General features: G+C 48.4%; 1 protein-coding gene across 1 annotated transcript; it reads left to right on the top strand.

Annotated features, from left to right (window-relative positions):
- Positions 1 to 757: 757 nt before the first annotated feature.
- LOC146859266 (ribonuclease CL2-like) lies at positions 758 to 1,207 on the top strand. The gene has a single exon (XM_085647154.1). It carries the CDS (start codon positions 758 to 760, stop codon positions 1,205 to 1,207), a length of 450 nt encoding a protein of 149 aa, XP_085503280.1.
- The last annotated feature ends 22,232 nt before the right edge of the window (positions 1,208 to 23,439 follow it).

Raw genomic sequence — 23,439 nt, 5'->3', positions numbered from 1 at the left:
AGGAACGTCCTGACCCTAGTCTTTACAAATTGCAACTTGGTATGAATTAGTACATAAGAAAAAGGGACTTTGAGGTCTCAACCCGTGTGATTTTTTAGATTATCCCTTAGTATATCTTGTACTTTTTTGCTTGTATTACATTATGTCCCTTCCCACAGCCGTCTTGTAAATGGTCACCTGTCTATTACTTCTTGTTATGAAAGAGATTGTCTGGTTGCAAGTATGCACACAGACCTCACTATATTATGTAATTGTTTTTTATACTACGTTATAATCAGATCTGCTACTTTGCGCAGTAACAGTAGTTACAATTGTGTGGGAAGATGCATATATACACTTGTGCTTTCTTGTAAAAAGAAGGTTTGCGGTGCAGTAAATACAAATGTTGCTGCAAATGTCTTCTACAGATGCTGAAGTATCTATTTTAAGGGACAAATGGTTCAGCTGGAGAGTGGATTTCTCTCACATTGTTTAAACAGTATTTTTTTATGGCACCCTCAGCTGTCTGTGGTATAGGCCCAGTGACGTCACCTCAACTCTGAAAAGGCATTAAAGTAGAATAGAGATGTGCTTTTCTATTGACGGCAAGTCGTGATGTCACAAGTAGATTGATGTATGCGAATCAGGAGAGAGTTTTAATACATTTATTGCAGGTTTCCATGTATGATAAATCTGTAAGTGTGAGGGTACTTCCTGGCTGACCTTGCGCCCACCCCCTCTCTCCTTCTCGCCCCTGCAGGTCCCTCCCCGGAAGAAGATGGCTGTGAAGAACATGGCGTCCTGTGTCTTCCTCCTACTGTTCCTCGTCGCCATCTTAGGTTTTAACCCCGCCTCCTCACAGTCTTGGGAAGCGTTCAGGAATAAGCACATTGACGACTCGGTTCAAGAAGGAGACAACAATTACTGCACCGATGAAATACTAAATCGAGAAATCAAGGGGCCACGTGGACTCTGTAAACCACGAAACACCTTTATCCACAAACCGGAGGACATTATTGAAGGTCTGTGCACTGACATACCCGGAAGACGAACCATCTGGTGCAACAACCCGTACAATCTCACGGACTGCCTCCTTGATCGCGGAAATCTTCAAGACAGGTGGCCTGAATGCAACTATAGGGCCCGCAACTACCGCAGACGTATCAGAATTACATGCGACAATGGTTTCCCTGTGCACTTTGAGGGTATCGGCAATCCTAAACTCTGAATTACAGCCGCTTTAGGAGTAAAGCACTGCTATTGCAAGTAGGTTTATTCGTGAACCCGAGTTAAACAGAGCTCTGTATATAGTAGCATCAGGAGCCTCATGTACAAAAGAGGTTTCACGTCACGGCCACAGGGTTGCATCGTCAAAGTAGCATTTTATGATGAGCAAAACGCCTTTTGACTCTCAAAAGGGGTTTTACATCCCAATATGAATCACACATAGGAAGGGCCATCCCGGCCATGGGATGGGGTGTCCCCACTCCTACTTGGAAATCACAGTTGTATGTATCAGTGCTTTGTGACCGCATGTGCTGTTACAAACCATTGATCAGACACCGTTGTGGGAGAGCCTACTCAGCTGTCCTTGTGGGAGAGTCGCCCGACCTGTCCTCTTGGGAGAGTCTCCCGATCTGTCCTTGTGGGAGAGTCACCCCAGCTGTCCTTGTGGGACAGTCTCCCCAGCTGTCCTTGTGGGAGAGTCTCCCCAGCTGTCCTTGTGGGAACGTCTCCCCACCTGTCCTTGTGGGAGAGCCTCCCCAGCTGTCCTTTTGGGAGAGTTTCCCCAGCTGTCCCTGTGAGAGAGTCTCCCAAGCTGTCTCTGTGGGAGAGCCTCCCCAGCTGTCCTTTTGAGAGCCTCCACAGATGTCCTTGTGGGAGAGACACCCCAGCTGTCCTGGTAGAAGAGCCTCCACTCCTGTCCTTGTGGGAGTGTCACCCCAGCTGTTCTTATGGGAACATCTCCCCACCTGTCCTTGTGGGAGAGTCTCCCCAGCTGTCCCTGTGAGAGAGTCTCCCAAGCTGTCCTTGTGGGAGAGACACCCCAGCTGTCCTTGTGGGAGAGTCACCCCAGCTGTCCTTGTGGGAGAGTCACCCCTGCTGTCCTGGTAGAAGAGCCTCCACTCCTGTCCTTGTGGGAGTGTCACCCCAGCTGTTCTTATGGGAACATCTCCCCACCTGTCCTTGTGGGAGAGTCTCCCCAGCTGTCCTTGTGGGAGAGTCACCCCAGCTGTCCTTGTGGGAGAGCCACCCCAGCTGTCCTTGTGGGAGAGCCACCCCAGCTGTCCTTGTGGGAGAGTCACCCCTGCTGTCCTTGTAGAAGAGCCTCCACTCCTGTCCTTGTGGGAGAGCTTTCCTAGCTGCACTTGTGGGAATGTCTCCCTTTGAGAGTTGTGGTTGAAAGCCTCTGGTTGAGGACATGATTTGTGGACCTTGAAGCTTGTGCTCTAAACAACACTGGGGCTCATTACGATGTTAGGTGGACTCATGTCCACTCGACACCATAGGGGTTTGGAACCACCTGACCTCAGTATTAGGATGCAACAAAACATCCATCTTATAATGGCAGCTGTGGCAGGTGAAATAGGCCCACAGCACAAGCTGCCATTGTGAAATGGCCACACAGTGCGGGGATGTTTAGGGGGCATCATAGGTGCCCCCAGGTCCATATCAGAGGGCCAGGAAGGAAGCGGGGCCCTGCTAGGGGCTCCCAAATAAATTTTCCAACAGCCTGTCGGAAAGGCTGTTGGAAAGTGACATTATAATCCAGACTGGGGAGCCGAGGGTGGCTCCGCCCTCATTATGTCATCATGAGCATTTCCAATGCTCCGAAGTGCTCAAGGAGCCCGTTGGAAAAACAGTGGACAGTATTTCCGCCCAATGCCTCCTCCCGCCACATCGTAATGCAGCAACCGGATGGCATGGGCAGATGTCGGTGGCACCGACACCGACGTGCCATCGGTGTCGGTCCCATCGACATTGTAATTAGGCACTTGGTGTTTGCAAAGCCAGCGCAGCTAACTTTGCAAATGTCCCAAATCTCAGTGCACAAAAGTGCATTTCAATTTGTAATTACTTTTATGAATCTGGGTTAATACAGTGCAAACCCTTGCTAATCATAAGGGGAATGGGGCAGCATAAATGGTTACTTCTCCTGGGGTAGAAGAAATGCACAAATGCCCTTTGACCTCCTTTGCAGTCATCAAACAAAGAATAATTAAAGAATGTATGACAGCTTACATTGGGCTTTTACAAGCTGTGGACATCAAAAGGAGCAGGCCTCAGTCCCATGGACCACTGCAAACTCTACCGATGTTCAGTTAAATGACTGAAGAAATGAACCGATGAATAAACCAATGTAACATTAGTAAACAATCCACTATCCAAAGGGTGACTTGGCTCTGTGACCAAGCCACAATCTGCCACATTTGTGGCATTGCAAACCCTGTCTCCGGAAGAAAGGAAGGTGCCGACATACTGCGGATGTGAATGCTGAGATAGAGGTGTCTCCGCGGGCTCCATACCAGCATTTGCTCTGTAGTGACTTTTGATGCAAATGTGGGAAAACTTACCTACATGCTAATTACTCCCACTGTAGTGCCAACGTGGGAATGGGATGTACACTTACAGAAAATAATTTTTTTAAATTGGTTCCAGTATTTGCTCCAAGGGTTCCCCAGAGTTGTACACATATTCATACTTGAGGCAATTACCCTCTCTTCATACACAACTGTTACTACCGACCAGGGCAGAATGCACAGTACACCGGGGCAGCTGTCCCCTCCAGCTGAACAAGATTCATCAAGACATGCAGGGAATGCAACATGTTCCCTTGGTTTGATGTCCCATTATAGAAGCTTTCACTGTTTCCAAGGGGGTGTGGGGTGTTATCTCTCGTTAATCACATCTTATTGTGCCGGAGCTCCCTGGGGTAACAGTTGCATCTCCCCAAAATTCAAGCTTTCTGAGACTTGGCCAAGATATGTACTCCTGTGGGGGATGGGGAGGTGGGGAGGGGGGTTCCTTCTGAGGTGGACAAAATGAATGAAAACCGCGATCATTCAGGACAGATGGCAACCCTAACTCTGAGCGAATGTGGGAACACCTATAGCTTTGTTTACCTTTCAGGACAGTGCTAGTCGAGGCTTAGCAGCTTATTGTCATAAGAACTATTGCTATTCTTTGTCTGAAAGTAAAATTATAGTATTCCGACTTGAGCCCCCAACTCTGAACTGACTGAGCTTCAAGAAGGAGAAGTTAATCCAGTGCATTCTGGGAAAGTGTGCTTTTCTCGGTCATCAGCCGGGCTGCAGACAATCACTCCTACCTGGGGGTTGTGCTCTAGCTAACAGCCTTGGTTATGGACACTTCCCTCACCTATTGCTATAAGTGGACACCTCCCTTACCGTTCAAGGCATGGAATACGCTTTTTAATTCACCTTGTAATTTACATTTCTGAATCGACGCGCTGCTTGCAATAAAAATCTGTCTGAAGATGTATTTGTCTTTTATGTTGTACAGTAAGTCCCTAAGAATGCTAATTGTGAGAAGTTGGCCTGGTATATGCTGTCCACTAATTGAAGTGGCCACCTTGCACCAGTCCAAACAACCCATTATGGTAAATAGGTTAAAGGACAACCTTTATTGAAAGCTATCCTAGTGGTAGCTATGGAGAGCAGCCTTCAGGCTAAGTCTTGAAGGAATGTAAAGCAGCTTGTTTTACCAGTCTATAATCTCTTGAATGACCAAATGATAGGACAACCACCCCAGGTATATATTTAAAATATACGTATTTAAGATAAAACTCACCCCTCTAGTCTATTATGAGGCTGGAGTTCGTGGTACTTAATTTACAAGTCAGTATTGAACAGTAAAAGCACAAATACACGTTTGGGCCCTAGGGGCGTACTAAACCATATACCAATAAAGTGGTATAAGAACCACGACTGAACTAGACACAAGGCCTAGAGCCTGTAGAATCGCTGGGACCCCAAGGAACCACCCAAAGTAGTGACACAGGAGACCCACGGGGGCCGTGTGCAGTGTGTGAACACAGCCGCGAGCTCCCATTAGCTTCTATGGGGAAAGTCGCGGTTAGATTTTTAAAGATTAGGGACACTTAGAAATGAGTCACAACCAAACCCTTTTGGACTTAGGAAGTTCTAGGGCTAGCACCCACGGGAGCACCGGAGTATTCGTTTTACCTCACCCAGAGAAGCCGGGTGCATAGGTGTCTTTTGGTGTCGGTTCGCGTCGTCAATTTCAGTGGGAGCTGGCAGAGAAGTGCTGCTGCCGTGAAGATGCGAAGTGTCCGAAGAGATCCAAGCCCGGATTGAAGGTAAGAGAACCTGAAAGCAGAGGGGACAGAGTCTGGGTCACTTGCCAGTGACCGGGGGCACGATAGACCAATGCCCACAGATGTAGGGTGCTTCAGGTGAGTTGATGGATGTCTTGACTCTTCAACCACGAGGTCCAAGAGGCATCGACGATGACCAGGAGCTGGATTCGAGCTGTCCCACAAAGTCTGTTGAGTGCTGCGGTGTCGGCGACCAGAATGGACCCAACAAGCCTTGGCAACGGCAAGTCAAGTGAAAATAGAAGAAAGACGTCGGTGCAGACCAGCAAAGTCTGGGGGACTCACCCAGCGAGGATAAGTCAGGGCGCGTCTGGAGCAACCAGGAAAGCCCAAGCAGAAGAGGAGTTGCCTTCGTGGGGACCCACTAGCCAACGGACTAGCGATCGCGAAGGAGCCTCAAGCAGTCGCACTGGAAACTGTCCCACGGGTCACTCGTGGAGTGGAGGCCAGAGATCTTCAGTGCAGTCAGTGCTCAAGGCTGGGGCTACTCGGAACCCAAAGCACAACTTAGAGGAAGACCAGGAAGATGATGAACCGGCAAAAGATCACGGTGGGCAGGGGTCATGGTTCCACGATAGCCACGGGCCTCAGCTTTGCTGTGTACTCAGGGTAGCCTCGTGTAAGTCTGGAAATCCCCCTCTGGTGATGCAAAGACTTCAGCGTCCGATGGGTACTTCAGAGTTGCAGACCGGACAGTTGCTTTTTTGGTGCCTGCCAAGCAGGGGAGTCACTCCTTGAACCCAAGGGAGATTTCTTCAGTCTTCTAATCGAAATAGAAAGTCGAAGGTCCAGGATATATGTTGCAGAGTTTTGTCCAGGGTAATCCAAAGTCTCAAGGACTGGGTTCCTATACTTATACTAAGATAGGTGGTTGGACATACTCTGGGGGCCCACCTATGGGAGGGTTTGGAAAGAGGGGTGGTTACACTCATTTCCTTTGTTCAGCTTCGCACCAGAGCAGGGGCAGGTAGCCACTGCAACCGGTTTAAACTGGACTATGCACAGGGGCACCAAGTGTGCCCCAGTGCATGACTTCAAAGCACCAGAGAGTGCTCCCGCCCAGCCCCAATACACATCCACCTGTCTAGGGAGGTGGCCACACCTCCCTGGTAAAGGAAACCTATTGTCCAGGCCTCTCCTGCCAGAGTTTCGGTCAGCAGCAGGAGGCCAGACCTGTGTATGTGGTAGTGGCATCCATTTTGTGATGCCAGGGCTTTAGAAAGTCTTTACCGGGTAGACCAGTGTGAACATGTCTCTCCCTCTAGAAGGGTGGAATGCTACCCCCGCCGCCAGAACTGGCGGGAGGGTAGTGTTCCAAAGTGTTTGACACTAAACACGACATGTTTCTGTGCAGCCAGTCCAAAGTTAGCATTTACCGCGAGGTTATAATGCACTTAAGAGTATATGGTCAGGCTACACCACAAACAGCATCAGAGGAGGTACTCCGAACGCTGCAGAGGAGCACTGCTCATGCAGGGGCACCCTTTCAGATAAAAACCAAGCACTCTGCCTTCAGGATTGTTAAGGCCTGCCATAGGAGTGACTTATAGGTTTTTTTATGTGTGTGCAATGGTAGTGATATAGGTAGCCTATACCACAGTAAGGGGTGCAGGCACCACCTTACCCAGGCTGCAGTAGCAGACCTGTGGTGTCATTTTTGAGTGCTTCCCAGGGGTGGCATAATACATGCTTCAACCCCTGGTATGCCTCTGAGGTACCTATGCCCTAGGTACATTGTATACCATATACTAGGGGCTTATAAGGCACTCCAGAATCCAAGTAGAGTTGTACCTAATGTACATGGAAACCAATTTAGAGAGGAAGCAGCTAGGCTGGGGTCCTGATTAGCAGGGCCACAGCCAGACTAAGGTCGAAAAACAGTGAAACACCAGCAAAAAGTGGGGGTACCCATGTGAAGCAGATCCTAATCTCCTACACTAATGCACTTTACTCTTCTGAGTTATTGGAAGCTGCAGATGTTTGTGGATGGGTTTAATGGCAAACACTTAAAGCTGATAGCTGAATGCCAAAATCTTCATTTTTTTCCTCAAATTAAATCAGATGTTGCAGTGTCTGGAACTCAGTGTTCAGCTAGTTTCGCAAAGTAAAATATAAAAAAATTGTGACCTGGTGGTCTGTGGTGTGCTCTATGTGGCATTTTGTCGCTGTGAGTCTTACAAATGTATTTATTTACTTACAGACATCATGGGCGTTGGAGCACAGCATAGGAGGTGGGGCCTTACAGAAAAATTATATAAAAACATTTGGGAACGTAACATTGAGGCTGGAGTGGAAAGGGATCAACAGAGTATTAACACATAATGGCGACTTATAAACAGATATAGCAAGACACTTAGATAGCCAAAAAGAACCTGATACTCATTCAAAAAACAGGAAGAGATATATGATGAAAGGCATGGTGTGCGGTTTCATCCTTCAGGAAGTGAATGCAGGAGTACAAGGAAATGCCTTCATGCAGGACGGCAATTTCTACACACTTACGAATGCAGTATTATAGCCAGGAAGAGCCTGGTGCATATTTAAACAGGGAGTAACAAAAAAATCCATAAGGCAACTGTGATGTGTGTGGCAAGTATGGATAAATTAGCAATACTTTTTTTTCCGGAGTTTTATATAGTGCGAACTCGACCCAAAGGTATCAGAGCACTTTACACGAGCACCAGTTACATTACACAAGGACACATTCATTTTTGTTAGGCACGGGGAGATCCAGTGATTTGCCCAGAATCACAGGATGTTGAGCATCATTGCCGAGACTCAAACCCGGTTCCCGACTTGAGCTTGACAGCCCCACCTAGCCCGTTTGGCCACATCCTCTCTCTTATCTTTGGTGGCAGGTTCTTTCCTGATAGTGAGTTCGTATTTTGGGGTCGGTTCCTGAGAAGCTTAAGGTGGGTCCGAGTTTCTAAGTATAGATAACTCTTGATCTCTGAGTCTTGGGTGACTCGAGATTTAAGTGGACAAGCTTACCTAACCTGCGTTACAGGTTTACATGCACCTTTTAGTTGACGTTTAGGCTCTAGAAGGTGCTATATAAGGCCAGACAGGATTGGAGATCTCCTTTAGGTCTGAGAAAAGATGAGACAGTGCTTATAAATAAACAGGGCAAGTTGTTGGACAATTGCACCTCTTATAGGCCCATAACTTTGTTAAACACCGAGACCAAGATTCTGGTGAAGGTTCTCACAAACCCATGATATGTTAATAATGAATAAACTGATTCACCTGGGCCAATAAAGATTCATGGCATACAGATCAATTTAACACAACCTTCAATGTCTGTTTAACGTCTCGCGAAGATACGTACACTTCAAAAGGGACTTGAATCACTGGGGTGGCTTTTCTGCACTCTCTCCTGACAAGAACGGGTTTTGGCTTGAAATGTAGGTCTTGGGTGTCCCTTTATACTTAGCCAATAGCCAGAGTGTAGGTGAATGGTGCACTGTCAGAACCCTTTTTCCGGGCAGAGGCATGAGACACGGGTGCCTACTCTACCCCGTTAGTGCTTTTGCGCTAGAGCCGCTGGCGCACTGGGTCAGGAGTGATGTGCAGATCAGGGGGCCGAGGTTGGATCCGAATTGGGGAGACGCCTTCTCCTTTCATGCTGACCACCTTCTTCTACGTGGCTGACCCTGAACACTTTGTACTCAGAATCCTACACATGATAAATATATGCAGGGAATTCTCAGGGTGTTGATAAATTGACAACACTCAAGTATGGTATCACTGATGGAGTATGACCACCGAGGGAATGGGACTGCCCGCTGAGGTTTACTTTAGAGGTGTTCAGATATTTAGGAAAATACACTACAAAAGAACAGCACTAATGTATTAGGCAAAACATGATGTCACTTCTTCAGGAATGTAAAGCAGATGTGTTTCTCTGCAGATCACCCTGCTTTGAGGGTACAATATGCAAAATTATCACTCTGCCGAAATGTACATATAAATTACCAAACACTCGCTACCCAATCCCGACACTTTCTTTCATGAGGTAGATGAAGGAACGAGGACCTTACTGTGGGATGGAAACCCGCCTTAAATAGTGATGGTTACCCTCTGCAGAAGTCACAATGAAGAGGGAATTGCTCTCCTGCACTTAAAAAAATACTATTGGACTTCCCACTCATTGTAGTTAATGATTGGGTGTTCAGTGACAACAGCACCGGCAGTTCCAGCAGACAGGAGAGCCATGGAACTCAATGGGTACCCATGGGCACTATACGGTAGGGTGACAGCACCAGTGGTTCCAGAAGACAGGGGAGCCATGGAACTCAATGGGTACCCATGGGCACTATATGGTAGGGTGACAGCACTGGCGGTTCCAGCAGACAGGAGAGCCATGGAACTCAATGGGTACCCATGGGCACTATATGGTAGGGTGACAGCACCGGCAGTTCCAGCAGACAGGAGAGCCATGGAACTCAATGGGTACCCATGGGCACTATATGGTAGGGTGACAGCACCTGTGGTTCCAGCTGACAGGAGAGCCATGAAACTCAATGGGTACCCATGGGCACTGTATGGTAAGGTGACAGCACCGGTGGTTCCAGCAGACAAGAGAGCCATGGAACTCAATGGGTACCCATGGGCACTATATTGTAGGGTGACAGCACCGGTGGTTCCAGCTGACAGTAGAGCCATGGAACTCAATGGGTACCCATGGGCACTATATGGTAGGGTGACAGCACCGGCAGTTCCAGCAGACAGGAGAGCCATGGAACTCAATGGGTACCCATGGGCACTATATGGTAGGGTGACAGCACCGGTGGTTCCAGCTGACAGGAGAGCCATAGAACTCAATAGGTACCCATAGGCACTACATGGTAGGGTGCCCCGACAATTGGACCTATCCAGCCCTCAAGAATGATAAAGAGGGGATGCAGCTAACCAAGGAATAGGGTTGGGGTGTAGGCTCTCATCGGATACAGCTCTCTGGGATACTATTCTGCTGACAGATTGAGGCAATCCAGAAGGCTTTAAATAATAGGACGTCCTGGGCATCTACAAATTTGAGGATGTTTGTAGAGCTGAGGGTATTAAGCCTCAAACAAGAATTCAAGCTGAATGAGACCAAAAGGTATACATATTTGCAAGTTAAAAACTGCACCGACCAAGTGTAGTGATACGCTCCAGGATGTACAAGATGAATCACCGCCAGAATACAGACTGATGCCAGATCCCGCTCGGAGACCTGCTCTTTCAGAGGGATATTGCTCTTCAGCAATAATTTTCTAATGCTCAAGGTGCCATGGGGGTGATAGAAGAGGCAGATTGGGGAGGCCTGCAGACGTGGTGGGGATTAAGATTGAGTTGCGCCCACACATGGCAATACCGAGATTGTGGTGAGAGTTGACCTTACCCAGATTAACTCACATATTCTGTAACATGGCATTAGTGGTGGAGAGGCAGGGTGGAAGTGACCCAGTCCCCTCCACCAATCAATGGGACAGGAACATGGACAGGTGTGTGCAGGTCCAGGAATCTATATGAAAAGCACATGTGTGGCAGCAAAAACCTGAAAGGCTATGGAATCCCGCAAAGGATTTCAGAGAGGAGGCATGACCACCATAGTATGGGCACAGACCGGCTCCTGGTCAACTAATCGACTGAGCAAACTTGGTATGGAGAAAGTGAGACATAGAGAAGGGGATGCAACGAAACAATAAGACTAGGGATATCTGAGGATGATCTGGTACCTGCTGTACTCATGCCATAACCTCGCTCTTCTGTTTGGGATCGTTGATGTATTTGAAAAATCAATACAAATTATTTTAACAACAATGTGCATGATCAATCCTCTTGGGGATACAGCTCTGAACAGCTACTCTCAGAACAGACTCTGGGATAAAGAGTTTCTATTCTCCACTCGTTTTCAGTTGACAGTGGGTTTCTTTCACAAAGTCTTTCATGTTATTGTCATGACGTAAGTGACTGAAATCCATTTATTTCATTATTTTGACAATCGGGGGGCCTCATTTGTAAGATGAGAAGGAGGTGAGCCACTTCTGAGTCAGGAAGTGATCATTTTAGCAGGATAGCAGCAGACTTTCCCTCTGGCCTTATTAAGCCTTGAGGGTTATCCCGCTATGCTTCCAGGGAGGCAGAGATCATGCCCTCCACCCCCCCCCCCGGATGAGGGTCACCCACTGTATTTAAAGGTCTCCCTCTGCCTTCCAGGATCTCTCTGCTGTGAGGGGAGCTGTCGCCAGAATGGCTGCCTTCACATCAGTCAAGATTGGTGAGTGGGTGCCATGTTTAAAGTACCTGCTTGGCACATTTTCTTTGTCCAAAGAAACACTCACAAGGCAGGAACAAAAGTACAACGAAAAAAAGGTTAATGTCCTGACACACAGGTAGTTTTTTTCCTGCGTTTGGGGAGCCATTTCATATTTTCTCTGCCCGTTTCCACCATGCGTCACATGCCTCACAGTGATCTCACTTTCAGTAGGGTGGGATGGCCGTCACAGTGACCGGTCCTGTGGCGCGTGGACCACTGGCTCAAGAATTGCTGCCGGCAGACTCAGCAGAGGTTTTGGCAAGAGGTACCTAGCAGTTTCCACAACTCTATATAAATCAGGGAAGCAGTGGGTTTAGCAGGGTGGAGGGAATGCCCTTTTATGGCTGTTCTCATGCTCTGCCAAACCCTAAATTAGCATCATAGACTGAAAGGTTACAGGTCCTCATTTATGGATAGATGTTAATGAGGCAATATACAAAAATAGACTGATTCTCTGTCTGAACAGCTTCAGTTCCCCCTGCCCCCTTTTTAAAGCCACTGCCAGCTCCACCATCATAAACACGTTGATGGCATCAGAGGGGCCACCCTACGGAGGGTGACCCCATCACCACCAATATCATCAGCTTTTTAACTCCCACGATTACCATGCAAACCAAGGGGGCTATGGATAGCGACACAGGCAGAAACGAACCGTATACTCTCGAAGAAAAGTGAGAGCATCAATGGCATTGCCTTTTCACTTTCCAGAGCTTTGGGATTTTAATTTTGGACAGCATGTGGCCTTTAACACTTCATGTTTGCCACAAGTGCGTCCAACATTTGGTGGGACCACTGTTGGCTAATTCCCAGTGAAAGGGACAGGAACACAAAATAGGGTGAAATGGACAACAGGGGAAGAACCTCTGCCCAGGGTGCTTAGCAGCTGACCCTACATGAGACCGATGGTACTCAAAAACATACACTACTGAAATAAATGTATTTCTCCAAAAATGTAATACCACTTCAAGCACGTAATTGAAATATGCTAAGATTGACTTAGAATAGTACATGAACCCATCTCTGCAGTCAGTGGTACTGGGTGTGGCTCTGTTTTGGAAAAGAGCTCTTTCACCATTGATCCTTCTGAACACTATTTCAAACTGACCCTCTGTATTAGCAGACCACAGACCCTCTGTCTTTAAGAGAATAGAGGGCAGAGAATGGAAGTTTACCTTGCAATAATTACTCAGAGAGGATCCAAATTTCTGGACAAAGTGGTTTTAATAAAGGTTTCTCTAGTGGGTGGGAGTGCTATGAGGTTTGGCAAAAGAAGTGGATTTGCATCAGAGTTCAATTTAAGTTTATTGTATTCAGATATTCCTTATGTGGATATAATAAAAATCTATATCCTCTCCTCTTTAACCTAAATTCTGGGTTCTTACAAGATTGAGTATCACTTATAAGCAGATGAGACTAGAAGACAACCTTACTTCTGCGGCACTACTCGCAGCAAATTACAGCAAATCCTGCAGTGATTAAATCATGTCTGGTTATTTAATGGACTATCTGTGGCCCATGCAAGTAAGAGCGGTGGGGGCGTGTTCGTGAGGGGGGGGATTCAACAGTCAACCATAAGGAAAACTTAAATAAATAATTAATTTTCCCTCGCCGTCGTCTGTCGAAATCCCCCCACCCTGCCCCACCGCTCTTACCTGCACGGGCCGCGGCTGTAATGGAAACTACACAGGTCTCACCATAACTTCACTTAACAATCTCCAACAAGGGGAAAATGATGCAGCCTGACTGGTACACAATCTCGAAATGCCACAACAATGTCACCCCTACTCTAAAAATCTCCGCTATGCAGAAAAGACAACATTTAAAAGACTCTGTTCTGCCCACATGCAATAAATAGCTAAACCCCAAAATATATCTCCAGTCTTTTTGTTCCCCATGTTGTGTTTTGGTATGTGTATGTTATGTTATGAGGGAGAGGATGTGGCCTACTGTCTAGAGCAGTCGACCTTCAAGCTGGGGGAACCGTGTTTAAGTCGTGGCAGAGACGCTCAACACCCTGTGGTTCTGGGCAAATCACGTAATCTTCCCATGCCTAATAAAATGAATGTGCACGTCTGTAACACGAGTGCTCATGTGAACAGCTCTGATACCTTCGGGTCGAGAATGCGCTAAATAAAACAAAACAAAAAATGTTATGTTATGTCCAGTGTATTTGTGTAGTGCACTATCATCCGGAAGGGTGTCCTGGCGCTACGCAGGTGTGTTTGCCTAGCCGCGCCTGGGGCAAGGGGTTTATTTTAGAGAGCAAAGACTTCAGCTGCTGGGCGAACTCAAGAAGAGAGGAGGATGTGCTGATGTGTAGTGGGAGGTTGTTCCATGCTTTAAGTGTGATGGATCAGAAAGCCTGCCGTCCAGATCTGTTTCTGTGTATGCGTGGGATATCTGCAGGTAGGATTCCAGCAGAGAGGACATTTCTGGATGGTTGATGGAAGCAGATGCGACTATTCAGGTAGGCGGGCCAACGTTGTTTAGTGCCTTGAATGTGTGGGGTATGAACTTAGTGCTTTTTTGTATCGGAAGCCAATGGAGCTCCTGAAGCTGTACTGTGATGGGTGTTCTGTGTGGGAGGTTAGGATGGGTCTGGCTGCTGCATTCTCAATGGTTTGTAGGCCTCTGGTGAGGTATTTGGTGATTCCAGGTTGGAGGATTTTCCCGTAGTCCTACTTGCTGGTGACTAGGGCACAAGTAACATTTTTTCTAGTGTTGCTAGGGAGCCATTTGGAGATCTTGATCAGCATCTTCAGGGTGTGGAAGGAGGATGTGTTAACTGCGTTGTCTTGTGCAGTCATGTCCTGTTTTCTGTCAATAATGATCTTGAGGTTCCTGGCATGGCTGCTGTGTGTGGTCCAAGGTTAACTAGCCACGAGGTAGAGTCCTATGATGAGGTCTTCTTGCAGATTATTACTACATCTGTCTTGTTGGTGTTAAGTTCGAGACACTTGAAATTCATGCATTTGGCTACTCCAGTCATGCAGACAGTAAACCTGTTCCTTCTGTGGGGGGTCTTCCCCATGAAGGAGAGTATGACCGGTATGTCGTCAGTATAGAAAAGGATCTTGTTGTTGTGTGTGCAGATGACGTTGGCCAGGGGGGTCATGCATGCATTGAAGAAGGTAGCACGGAGAGATAAATCTTAAGGCACTCCACACAAGAGCTTGTGGGTTGACGAGGAGTATGGTGCTAGGTTGATAATTTGTGTTCTATTCATCAAGAGGGAGCAAATCCAGTGAACGGTGCCCCCTTGGATGCCAATCATGTGGAGGCCACTGATGAGGATTGGGTGTGAGACTGTGTCAAATGCTGCAGAGAGGTCCAGAAGAATGAGGGCCACAGAAAGTCCTCTGTCCAGAATCTTGCAGGTGTCATCTGAGGTGACTCGTGCATGCAGTACTCCAGCTGCTGAAGTTCATGATGGTTTTTGGCACGCTGCTGGTGTGATTGGGCTGATGTGCAGAAAGAGCAGAAGCTCAGTCCTTATTTGGGATATTTTTCCAGCCGAGGCAGCCAGGTTCGATGGTGGTATGTCTCCTGTAACACAGAACCACAGAACGGGTATGCAGAAACTGATGAGAATGTGGTCTCAAAAGATGAGGATTCTGTTATTGCAAAGCAACATTGTTTCTTTATTATGAGTAAATTCTGAAATGATGACTTAACACATAATTGTGTAGAACACCCTAATCCACACCACTCCAATCTGCCCCACTCCAATATACGCCACCCCATCCCACCTCACCCAACACCGATCCGCCCCATTCAATCGAATCCACCCCAGACCAATCCAATCCACCCCACCCCACTCCAATTCAAACCATTCACCCCACTCCAATCCACTCCAATCCACCATACTCCAATCCCTACAACCTACCCACTCCAATCTGCCCCACTCCAATCCAAAACAATCTGCCCCACTGTAATCTTATGCACTCTAATCTGCCCGCTCCAATCCAAAACAATTTGCCTCACTCCAATCAAACATGATCTGCCCCGCTCAATCCAAAATAATCTGCCCCACTCTAATCCAAAACAATCTGCCACACTCCAATCCGAAACAATCTGCCGCATTCCAATCTGCCCCACTCCAATCGAAACCAATCTGACTCACTCCAATCCAAAACAATCTGCCCCACTCCAATCCAAAACAATTTGCTCCACTCCAATCCGCCCTGCTTAATCCACAACAATCTGCCCACTGCAATCTGCCCTACTGCAATCCGCCCCACTCCAATTTAAAACAATCTTCCCCACTCTAATCTTCTGCACTCTAATCTGCCCGCTCCAATCCAAAGCAATCTGCCCCACTCCAATCCAAAATGATCTGCCCCACTCAATCCAAAATAATCTGCCCCACTCCAATTCAAAATAATCTGCCACACTCCAATCCAAACCAATCTGACTCACTCCAATCCAAAACAATCTGCCCCACTCCAATCCAAAACAATTTGCTCCACTCCAATCCAAAATAATTTGCTCCACCCCAATCTGCCCTGCTCTATCCAAAACAATCTGCCCCACTGCAATCTGTCCTACTGCCATCCGTCCCAATCCAATCCAAAACATTCTGCCCCACTCCAATCCAAAATAACCCACCCCACTCCAATCCATCCCACTTCAGTCTGCCCCACTCAAATCCAAAACAATCTACCACACTCCAATCTGCTGTACTCCAATACTTCCCCTTCCAATCTGCCCCAATTCCATTAAAAATAATCTGCTCCCTCTAATGTGGCCCACTCCAATCAAAAACAGTCTGCCCCACTCTAATCCGCCCCACTCAATCTCAAACAATCTCCCTTCCAACCCACCCACTCCACTCTGCTCCAATCCGCCCCACTCCAATCCGCCCAACTCCAATCTCTCCTACTCCAATCCACCCCACTCCAGTGTTCCCCAATATAATCGACCTCACCCCAATCCACCCACTCCATCCCAATTCACCCCCTCCAATACACCACAATCCACCCCACTCCCATCCACCCTCAACCAATCCAATCCACCCCAATCCAATCTACCCCACTCCAATCCAATCCTCCCAATTCCGAACTAATCCACCCCACTCCCATCCAATCCACCCCCTCCAGTCCAGTCCAATACAGCCCTCTATACTCCACTCTAATTCACCCCACTACAAACCACTCTACTCTAATCCAGTCCACCCCACCCCAATCCAGTCCACCCCACCCCAAACCAATGTAATCCACCCTTCTCCAATCCACCTCACTCCAATCCAATCCACCACATCCAGTGCAACCACTCCAATCAACCCTATTCCACTCAATCCAACCCACTCTACCCCAACCCAATCCACTCAATCTATTCTAGTCCAATCTACTTCAATCCAATCCACCCCATTACTTTAATCCACTCCAAGCTACTCCACACTATTCCACCCCACTCAATTCCACTCCACTCTACGCCACTCCACTCCATGTCACTCAACGACACAACAGTCTCTACAACTGAACCACTGAACTCTACTCCCCTCTACTCAACTCTACAACACTCTACTCCAACAAATCCAGCCCATAAAAGTCTACTTCCCTCACTCCACTCTAGGACACTACACACCACTAACTTTTAGCCATGCAGAACAACAGCCACACTGTTGTACAAAAAGGCAAAAAACACATCGCCTAACCCAATAGCTCTTGTATAGGCGAGACCATTGGCTTTGCCAATCCTTGTTTATTTTGCTGCGGGTCATCCAGGGCCACAATGTTGGACATGATGACTTGGCTGTGGCAAAATATTTGTAATTGCAGTCACTCATGAAGGAAGACTTTTAACTTAAGGAAGAGGTCTAGCGGCATCAATTACATTATGATTGATATTGAAGGCTGGACATCAGTTTCTACCTACAAGCAATGGAGGGGCATTGAAATGGGTACCAGAGAACATTGCTCCATCGTTGCTGAAAGAAATATCTAAAGAACTTGTTATTTCTATCTGCAGTTATGGCGACGAGTATTGACTTTATATGATAAAATTAAAGACAAAGTGTCCACCTACCTGACTACTATCAAACCATTAAAGAAGAACAGACCAAATAATAGCCATGTATAGAATTATCTCAAATATTGTCCCCAAAATCTTAAGATCTCTACAGCCAAAGCAGCTTGTAATGATTCTGTATTTGAACAAATACACTTTATCAAGATTAGTAAAGACAACAAGAAACTACTAGGCAGCAAAAACAAAGTGTGCAGCAGGGGCTACGAAACAAGCTGAAAGAAGCCTCAGCGGAGTATAATTCCAAGTGTTTAAGGAAACTTGTGTCTAGGAGTAAGACATGTTAAACAATTATATAGGTTAACAACTTTAAACAATTAAATGCAGTCAACAAAGAAGATCATAGCATATTGGTTAACAATGACCTAGCGCAGCCGGAAAAAACAGTGAATTCTAACATATCCGTCTCACAAAGCAGTATTGAATTATCTATTCTAGATCAAAAGTTGAGTACCACTCTGGATCCTGATCTTGTTTCCCATTAAACTATGCCGAATCAATCGTAAGGCATGGGACCAGTCCTCACTAAGATCCTTAATGTTGTGATAGCCTCAGTTGTCTCCAGTTCATGATGGTGCACAACAATTGTACCTTTGCATAGAAGAGGCAAGTGGAAGACCCCAGACAATTATAGGTCTATGTCTTCGCTGGATGGGATCAGCAAGGAATTTGGAAAAGTCTTACTAAACCATCTAGAGTGCTGCGTTGATTCAGAACCTATCATTTACAATGCCCAGATGGCTTCAGAAAGGGCATCAGAACAATAACTCAAGACTTTACATGAACTGCTACAAGCATGCACAGCTAAAAGGATGTTTTTATTTGTTAAGTTTGTGGATTTAAAATCTGCATTCGACCTGGTTGATAGGAACTAACTGTGGCTCTCACTAAATTGCCAGGGTCTTGAGAAATCCTTACCTGCTGATGTCCACCATTTAACGTTTACATTCTATTCTCTATTCAGTCTTTCATCCATCATTCAGTTTTTCACCATTCCATCTATCCACCCTTCATATCAAATCATATCATCCATCTCCAAACCTATCCATTCATGCTTTCACTCATCCATCTCTTTATCCACCCTTTCCCTCATCCATCCATCAACCCTTTCACTTCTTTATCAGCGCCCCGAGAGGACTGTGGCTCAGGTTTTAAATGAGACAAAAACAAGCAGCACTTCGCTCGCGTTTCAGCTGTGGACTACGTGCACGCTTGCGTGGAAGGTAAGAATGTAAATGAGCTAGCAGGATCACGTGTAACCTAGAGCAAGTACAGTTGTAGCGACAGGGACTGGAAAAAATGGCAAGAATGTGGTGTTCCGGAAGCCAGGCTATCGGGGCGAGATGAAACCGCGAGTAACACTGTTCCTTGGAGCGTCTTTTAGACAATAAACCCATTTACCTTGGGCGGGTCGGATGACCGTACGAGTTTAGGCTTAAAGCATTGTATGGGAAAGAAAAAAGGGGAGACTATGGGGTCCGATGGCACGTGTGATCACAGCGAGTCTGAGTTGTGTCTTGTTCATGGGAAAATATGGCTCATGTTCACACAGTGGGGGGATCATTGTCAAGAGAAATAAAGATGCCACTAAGGCCATTACATATTTAACCACACATTTTGAAAAAAGCACGGTATGATTCCTCTAAGGCCATTAAATATACACTTTGTAGAAAAGCACGGCATGATTCCTCTAAGGCCATTAAATATGCCCTTTGTAGAAAAGCACGGTATGATTCCTCTAAGGCCATTAAATATGCCCTTTGTCGAAAAGCACAGGATGATTCGACCTTCTGCTTATGCCCGACATAGTGGGAATCATTAACAAGAGAATAATGAAGTCGCTAAAGCCATTACATATTTATCCATTCATCTTGAAAAAAGCACGGTATGGCTCGACCTGCTTTTTATGCCCAGGGTAGTGGGATCATTAAAAGAAAGAAATACAAACCGATGCTGTTAAGGCCAATAAATATTTAGCCATTCATTTTGAAGAAAAGCACGGTCTGACTCGACCTGATGCTTATGCGAACCCTTCACTTAAATACAAACAGGGTTTAATGCCCCGATTACTTACCGGTAATCTTCATTACTCCGAGTATAGTCTTCCTCGCCACATGACTAACAAAGTGAGCTTCAGCTCCACACCAGAACCCTCCAAAGCAAAAAAGTCAGCGTCTCATGCCTCCCATCCCTTCCCAATGTGGCCGACCCAGTATACCCATAACCTCTATAAGAGGCGGGCCGGCCCAACCCATCAGCCTGAAACTACCAAGCCTAAACATGAAGCCGATAGCCAGACAGGGAGGGAGGGATGGGAACTCATGTGGCGAGGAAGACTATACTCGGAGTAATGAAGATTACCGGTAAGTAATCGGGGCATTACCTCTTGTTAGTCTTCCTCGCCACATGACTAACAAAGTGAGCGCATACCAAAGCCAAACGGCTTCATGAACACTCACAAGAAACCAACGGACCCGAAAAGGGACGCCCAGGAAAGAGGGAAAACCCAACAGACCAGATGAGTGGAAGGACCACCCAAGAGAGGCAACCACGAGCCGGAAGAATGAGCCCGGGACAGAAAAACACCGGGAAGGCTGAAAACCCGGACCCCCGAGACACGAAGTGTCGCCAAAAAAAACCGCCCCAACCAAAGGTCGAATGAGGACAGAGAAGGCACGGTACCAGACCGCACGGAACCGAAAGCAACAGCAAACAGGCCCCAGAGAGAAAGCAGCAAGCCGGTCCAACACACCAAGACCGCCCAACGGACAGCCAAAAGCGAGAGGGGAGCAAAATCCCAGACTGAGGAACCGAAGAAACAGAGGGCATCCCCACCACAGCGACCCAACAAAAAGGCCACGGCAGAAGAGAGACGTAGTCTGCTAACACAGCAACACCGTAAGGGCGACCCACACAAAAAGACCCTCAGGAATGGATCGCGACACCAACGAGAGGACCTAGGCAGGCTCAAGGCAAAAAAGACCCAGGAATGCGCCGGAAACAACACTGAAGAGACCCGGCCATCAAGGGAACCCAACCGCGAAAAGCGGAAAGCCGATAGGGCCGCCCACGCAGGCCGTAGAGTGGAAGGGACCAGGCCCAAGGCCAAGCCACCAGAAAGGAGGCGAGCGGCCACCAGAGGACCCCAAGCAGAAGAAAACCCACAGAGCCCGGAAGGAAGGGAAAAGGCAACGTGAAGGCCCAAGACCGCCCCGCACAGGGACCAAGCCACCCGACCCAGGAACGTCCCACAAGAAGGAAGCGAGCCGCCGAAGCGAGCACCAAGGAGGGCACGCAGCCCGCTAGCAAACAATCAGGCCCTGCCCTGTCGAACAAAGAAGAACCAACAGGAACAGGAGCACACAGGGAGAAAAAAGCCCCAGGCAGAACGACCCACACAAAAAGAAGGGTAGGGCGAAACAAGCCCGAGCCAAGACAAAACTCCCAGGGAGCCACCGAGCCAACAAGACCCAGAACCCCAAAACCAGGGACAAAAAACGATGAAGACAAATCCACACCGGAAGCACAGGGCCCCGTCAGGGAGAAAAAAAAAGGGAGTCCCAGCACCCCCGGGCATCCAACAACATCGCTGGGAACAAAAACCAGCCAGGGAAAGCCAGAAAGCAGAGGCAGGACACAAAACCTGCGCCCACAGAGGCAAAACATGGACCAAGAAGGTACAATGCCCCAGACAACCACCGGAGCAGCAGACGCCAATGGAAACGCACCCAGGCGAGCACCACCAACAGGACAAAAACCCCGGCCAGGCCAAACAAGCCCAGAACCCCTGGAAGAAAAAAGACCCCAGGAAAGCGCAAAGCCGGGAGCCCAGACGAGAAGGCCGAAGAGCCAACACCGGGGACCCAAAATGAAGCAAACAGCATCAGACGCCCCCAGGAGAACTCCCATCCAGGCACTAAAGAGGGCCGACCCACAGTAACAGTAAGAGAGCAGATGACAACAGGAGCCGGCAGGGCGGCACGGCCGGAGCCAGAAGAAAAGTGACCCAGGCAAGGACAGCACCATCGTGCCAAAATGCCAACAGGGGCGAACCTCGCAAACACCCCTGAGCACGAAGCAGGGGAGAAACCGCCCAGGAGAGCAACAAGAAGCCCCCACAGGGCCGGGGCAAATCCCAGAGACGCCAAGGAATGGGCGACAGAAAACCGATCAACCGAAACACTGGTCCAATAAAGAAATGTTCGAAGACACACAAGACAAGGACCCCACCGGAGAAGAAAGCCCAAAGCACCAGGATGAACCAGGGTGCCAAACAACAAGGCGCAAACCAGCCCAGACCCGGCAAACCACCCAGAGCAGAGGAGGCCAGACGCACACAGTGCAAGAAGGCCAAGGGGCCCGGAACGTCAAGTACGGGAAGCCGGAGGAGCTAACCAAACGGCAAGGCGCAGCACCACAAAGGCTGCAGCAGCCAAACCAAGCACAGCATGGAAAGAGACCCAAAAGGGCGCCACAGAGAGGATGCAAAGGCCGCCAACACCACCGCCATCACAGGCGAAGACGGAACAGAACAGGAAGCAAGGCAGGTTCAAAAGGGCCAGAGACCAGCAGGACGGGGAGGACTACCACCGGACAAACCGGGCAAGCACCGCCCGCCCACCAGGACCAAAAACACTCAAAACACACCCCGAGGATGGCCCCACCAAAAGCAGACAACCCCAACATGAACAGTCGGGGGACACACAAAAAAAGAGCCCACAAAACGCACACCCTTGCAGAGGCGTGTGCCAAACCTCCGGCCCGACCAAGTCGACGCTCCCCAGAGGCCCATAGCACAATGGACCCGAGAAGGATAGCTCAACAACCAGCGATGAATGGAGCGGCCCGGCAGCGGGCTCGGTCCATGGAACCGAGAGGAATCCACCCAGACGCAGAATCCAACAGCATGGCGAAGGAGGACGCCCAACCAGGAACCCACAGACACCGCCACACATTGGCGGGCAGGAGCCCACAGGACGGAAGGACGGCAGGTCCAAAGCACGGAAAGGAAGAAAAAGCCAGGGACAACACAGGAAACATGAATCCAAGGCCCCGGGACATACCCCCAGTGGGGCAGGAAACACAACCCCCAGGGCAAATAGCCAAAACCAAGCACCGCACATACGAACCAAAACGGCAAAACAGACACAATATGGGGCAAAACTGAAAACCGCGGTGTTGCACGGTGGGGCCTATGTCGCAGTTACAGGGGGAAGCACCAGTAAAGGACACCTGGACACCAGTTGCGTTCTCTGGGCCGGAAGACCCCGTGCGGTCCCGCCCACGTTTATTTATCCCCTCGGGACGAGCCCGCCCAAGGGGTGTAGGGATGCGTGTTTTAGCGCAACATTATTGAGAGAGTCCGGGTGGCTCTCTACATCCCTCCTTTCTTTTAGTTCAAAACATCAAGTTCGTCCCATCACGGGGAAGTACACACAAAGTCCCTCAGTCTCTGACTTGGGACTGGGTTAGGGCGAAGTCCATACCTCAGACTCCTGGTGCCGGATTCCGGGCTGCTTCCCAGCGGGGCGCTCCGTGAGGTCTCACTGACCGGATCCGGACCGGTTGGCCTTCGGTAATTCTCCCTCTCATGATGTGTCTGCGGGCTGGACACCGGGGAGGACATTCCGTCACCTGGAGACGCCGGGGACCCACTATCCACAGGAGGGGATTGGGGCCTGGACTCCTCGCACTCCGCACCCAGTTCCGAGACCAACTTGAAACTCGACACATTCCTTGTAATGGCCTGTTGGCCTCTTCTGGCCGTAACCAT

The sequence above is a fragment of the Triturus cristatus genome, chromosome 3_2 (assembly GCF_964204655.1).
Source record: "Triturus cristatus chromosome 3_2, aTriCri1.1, whole genome shotgun sequence".
Classification (NCBI taxonomy): Eukaryota; Metazoa; Chordata; class Amphibia; order Caudata; family Salamandridae; genus Triturus; species Triturus cristatus.
This window is presented reverse-complemented; position numbering and strand designations above follow the sequence as displayed.

Bases quoted from the DNA above. Each gene is read 5' to 3' on its own strand.
- LOC146859266 (XM_085647154.1), top strand. From the start codon at position 758: ATGGCTGTGAAGAACATGGCGTCCTGTGTCTTCCTCCTACTGTTCCTC.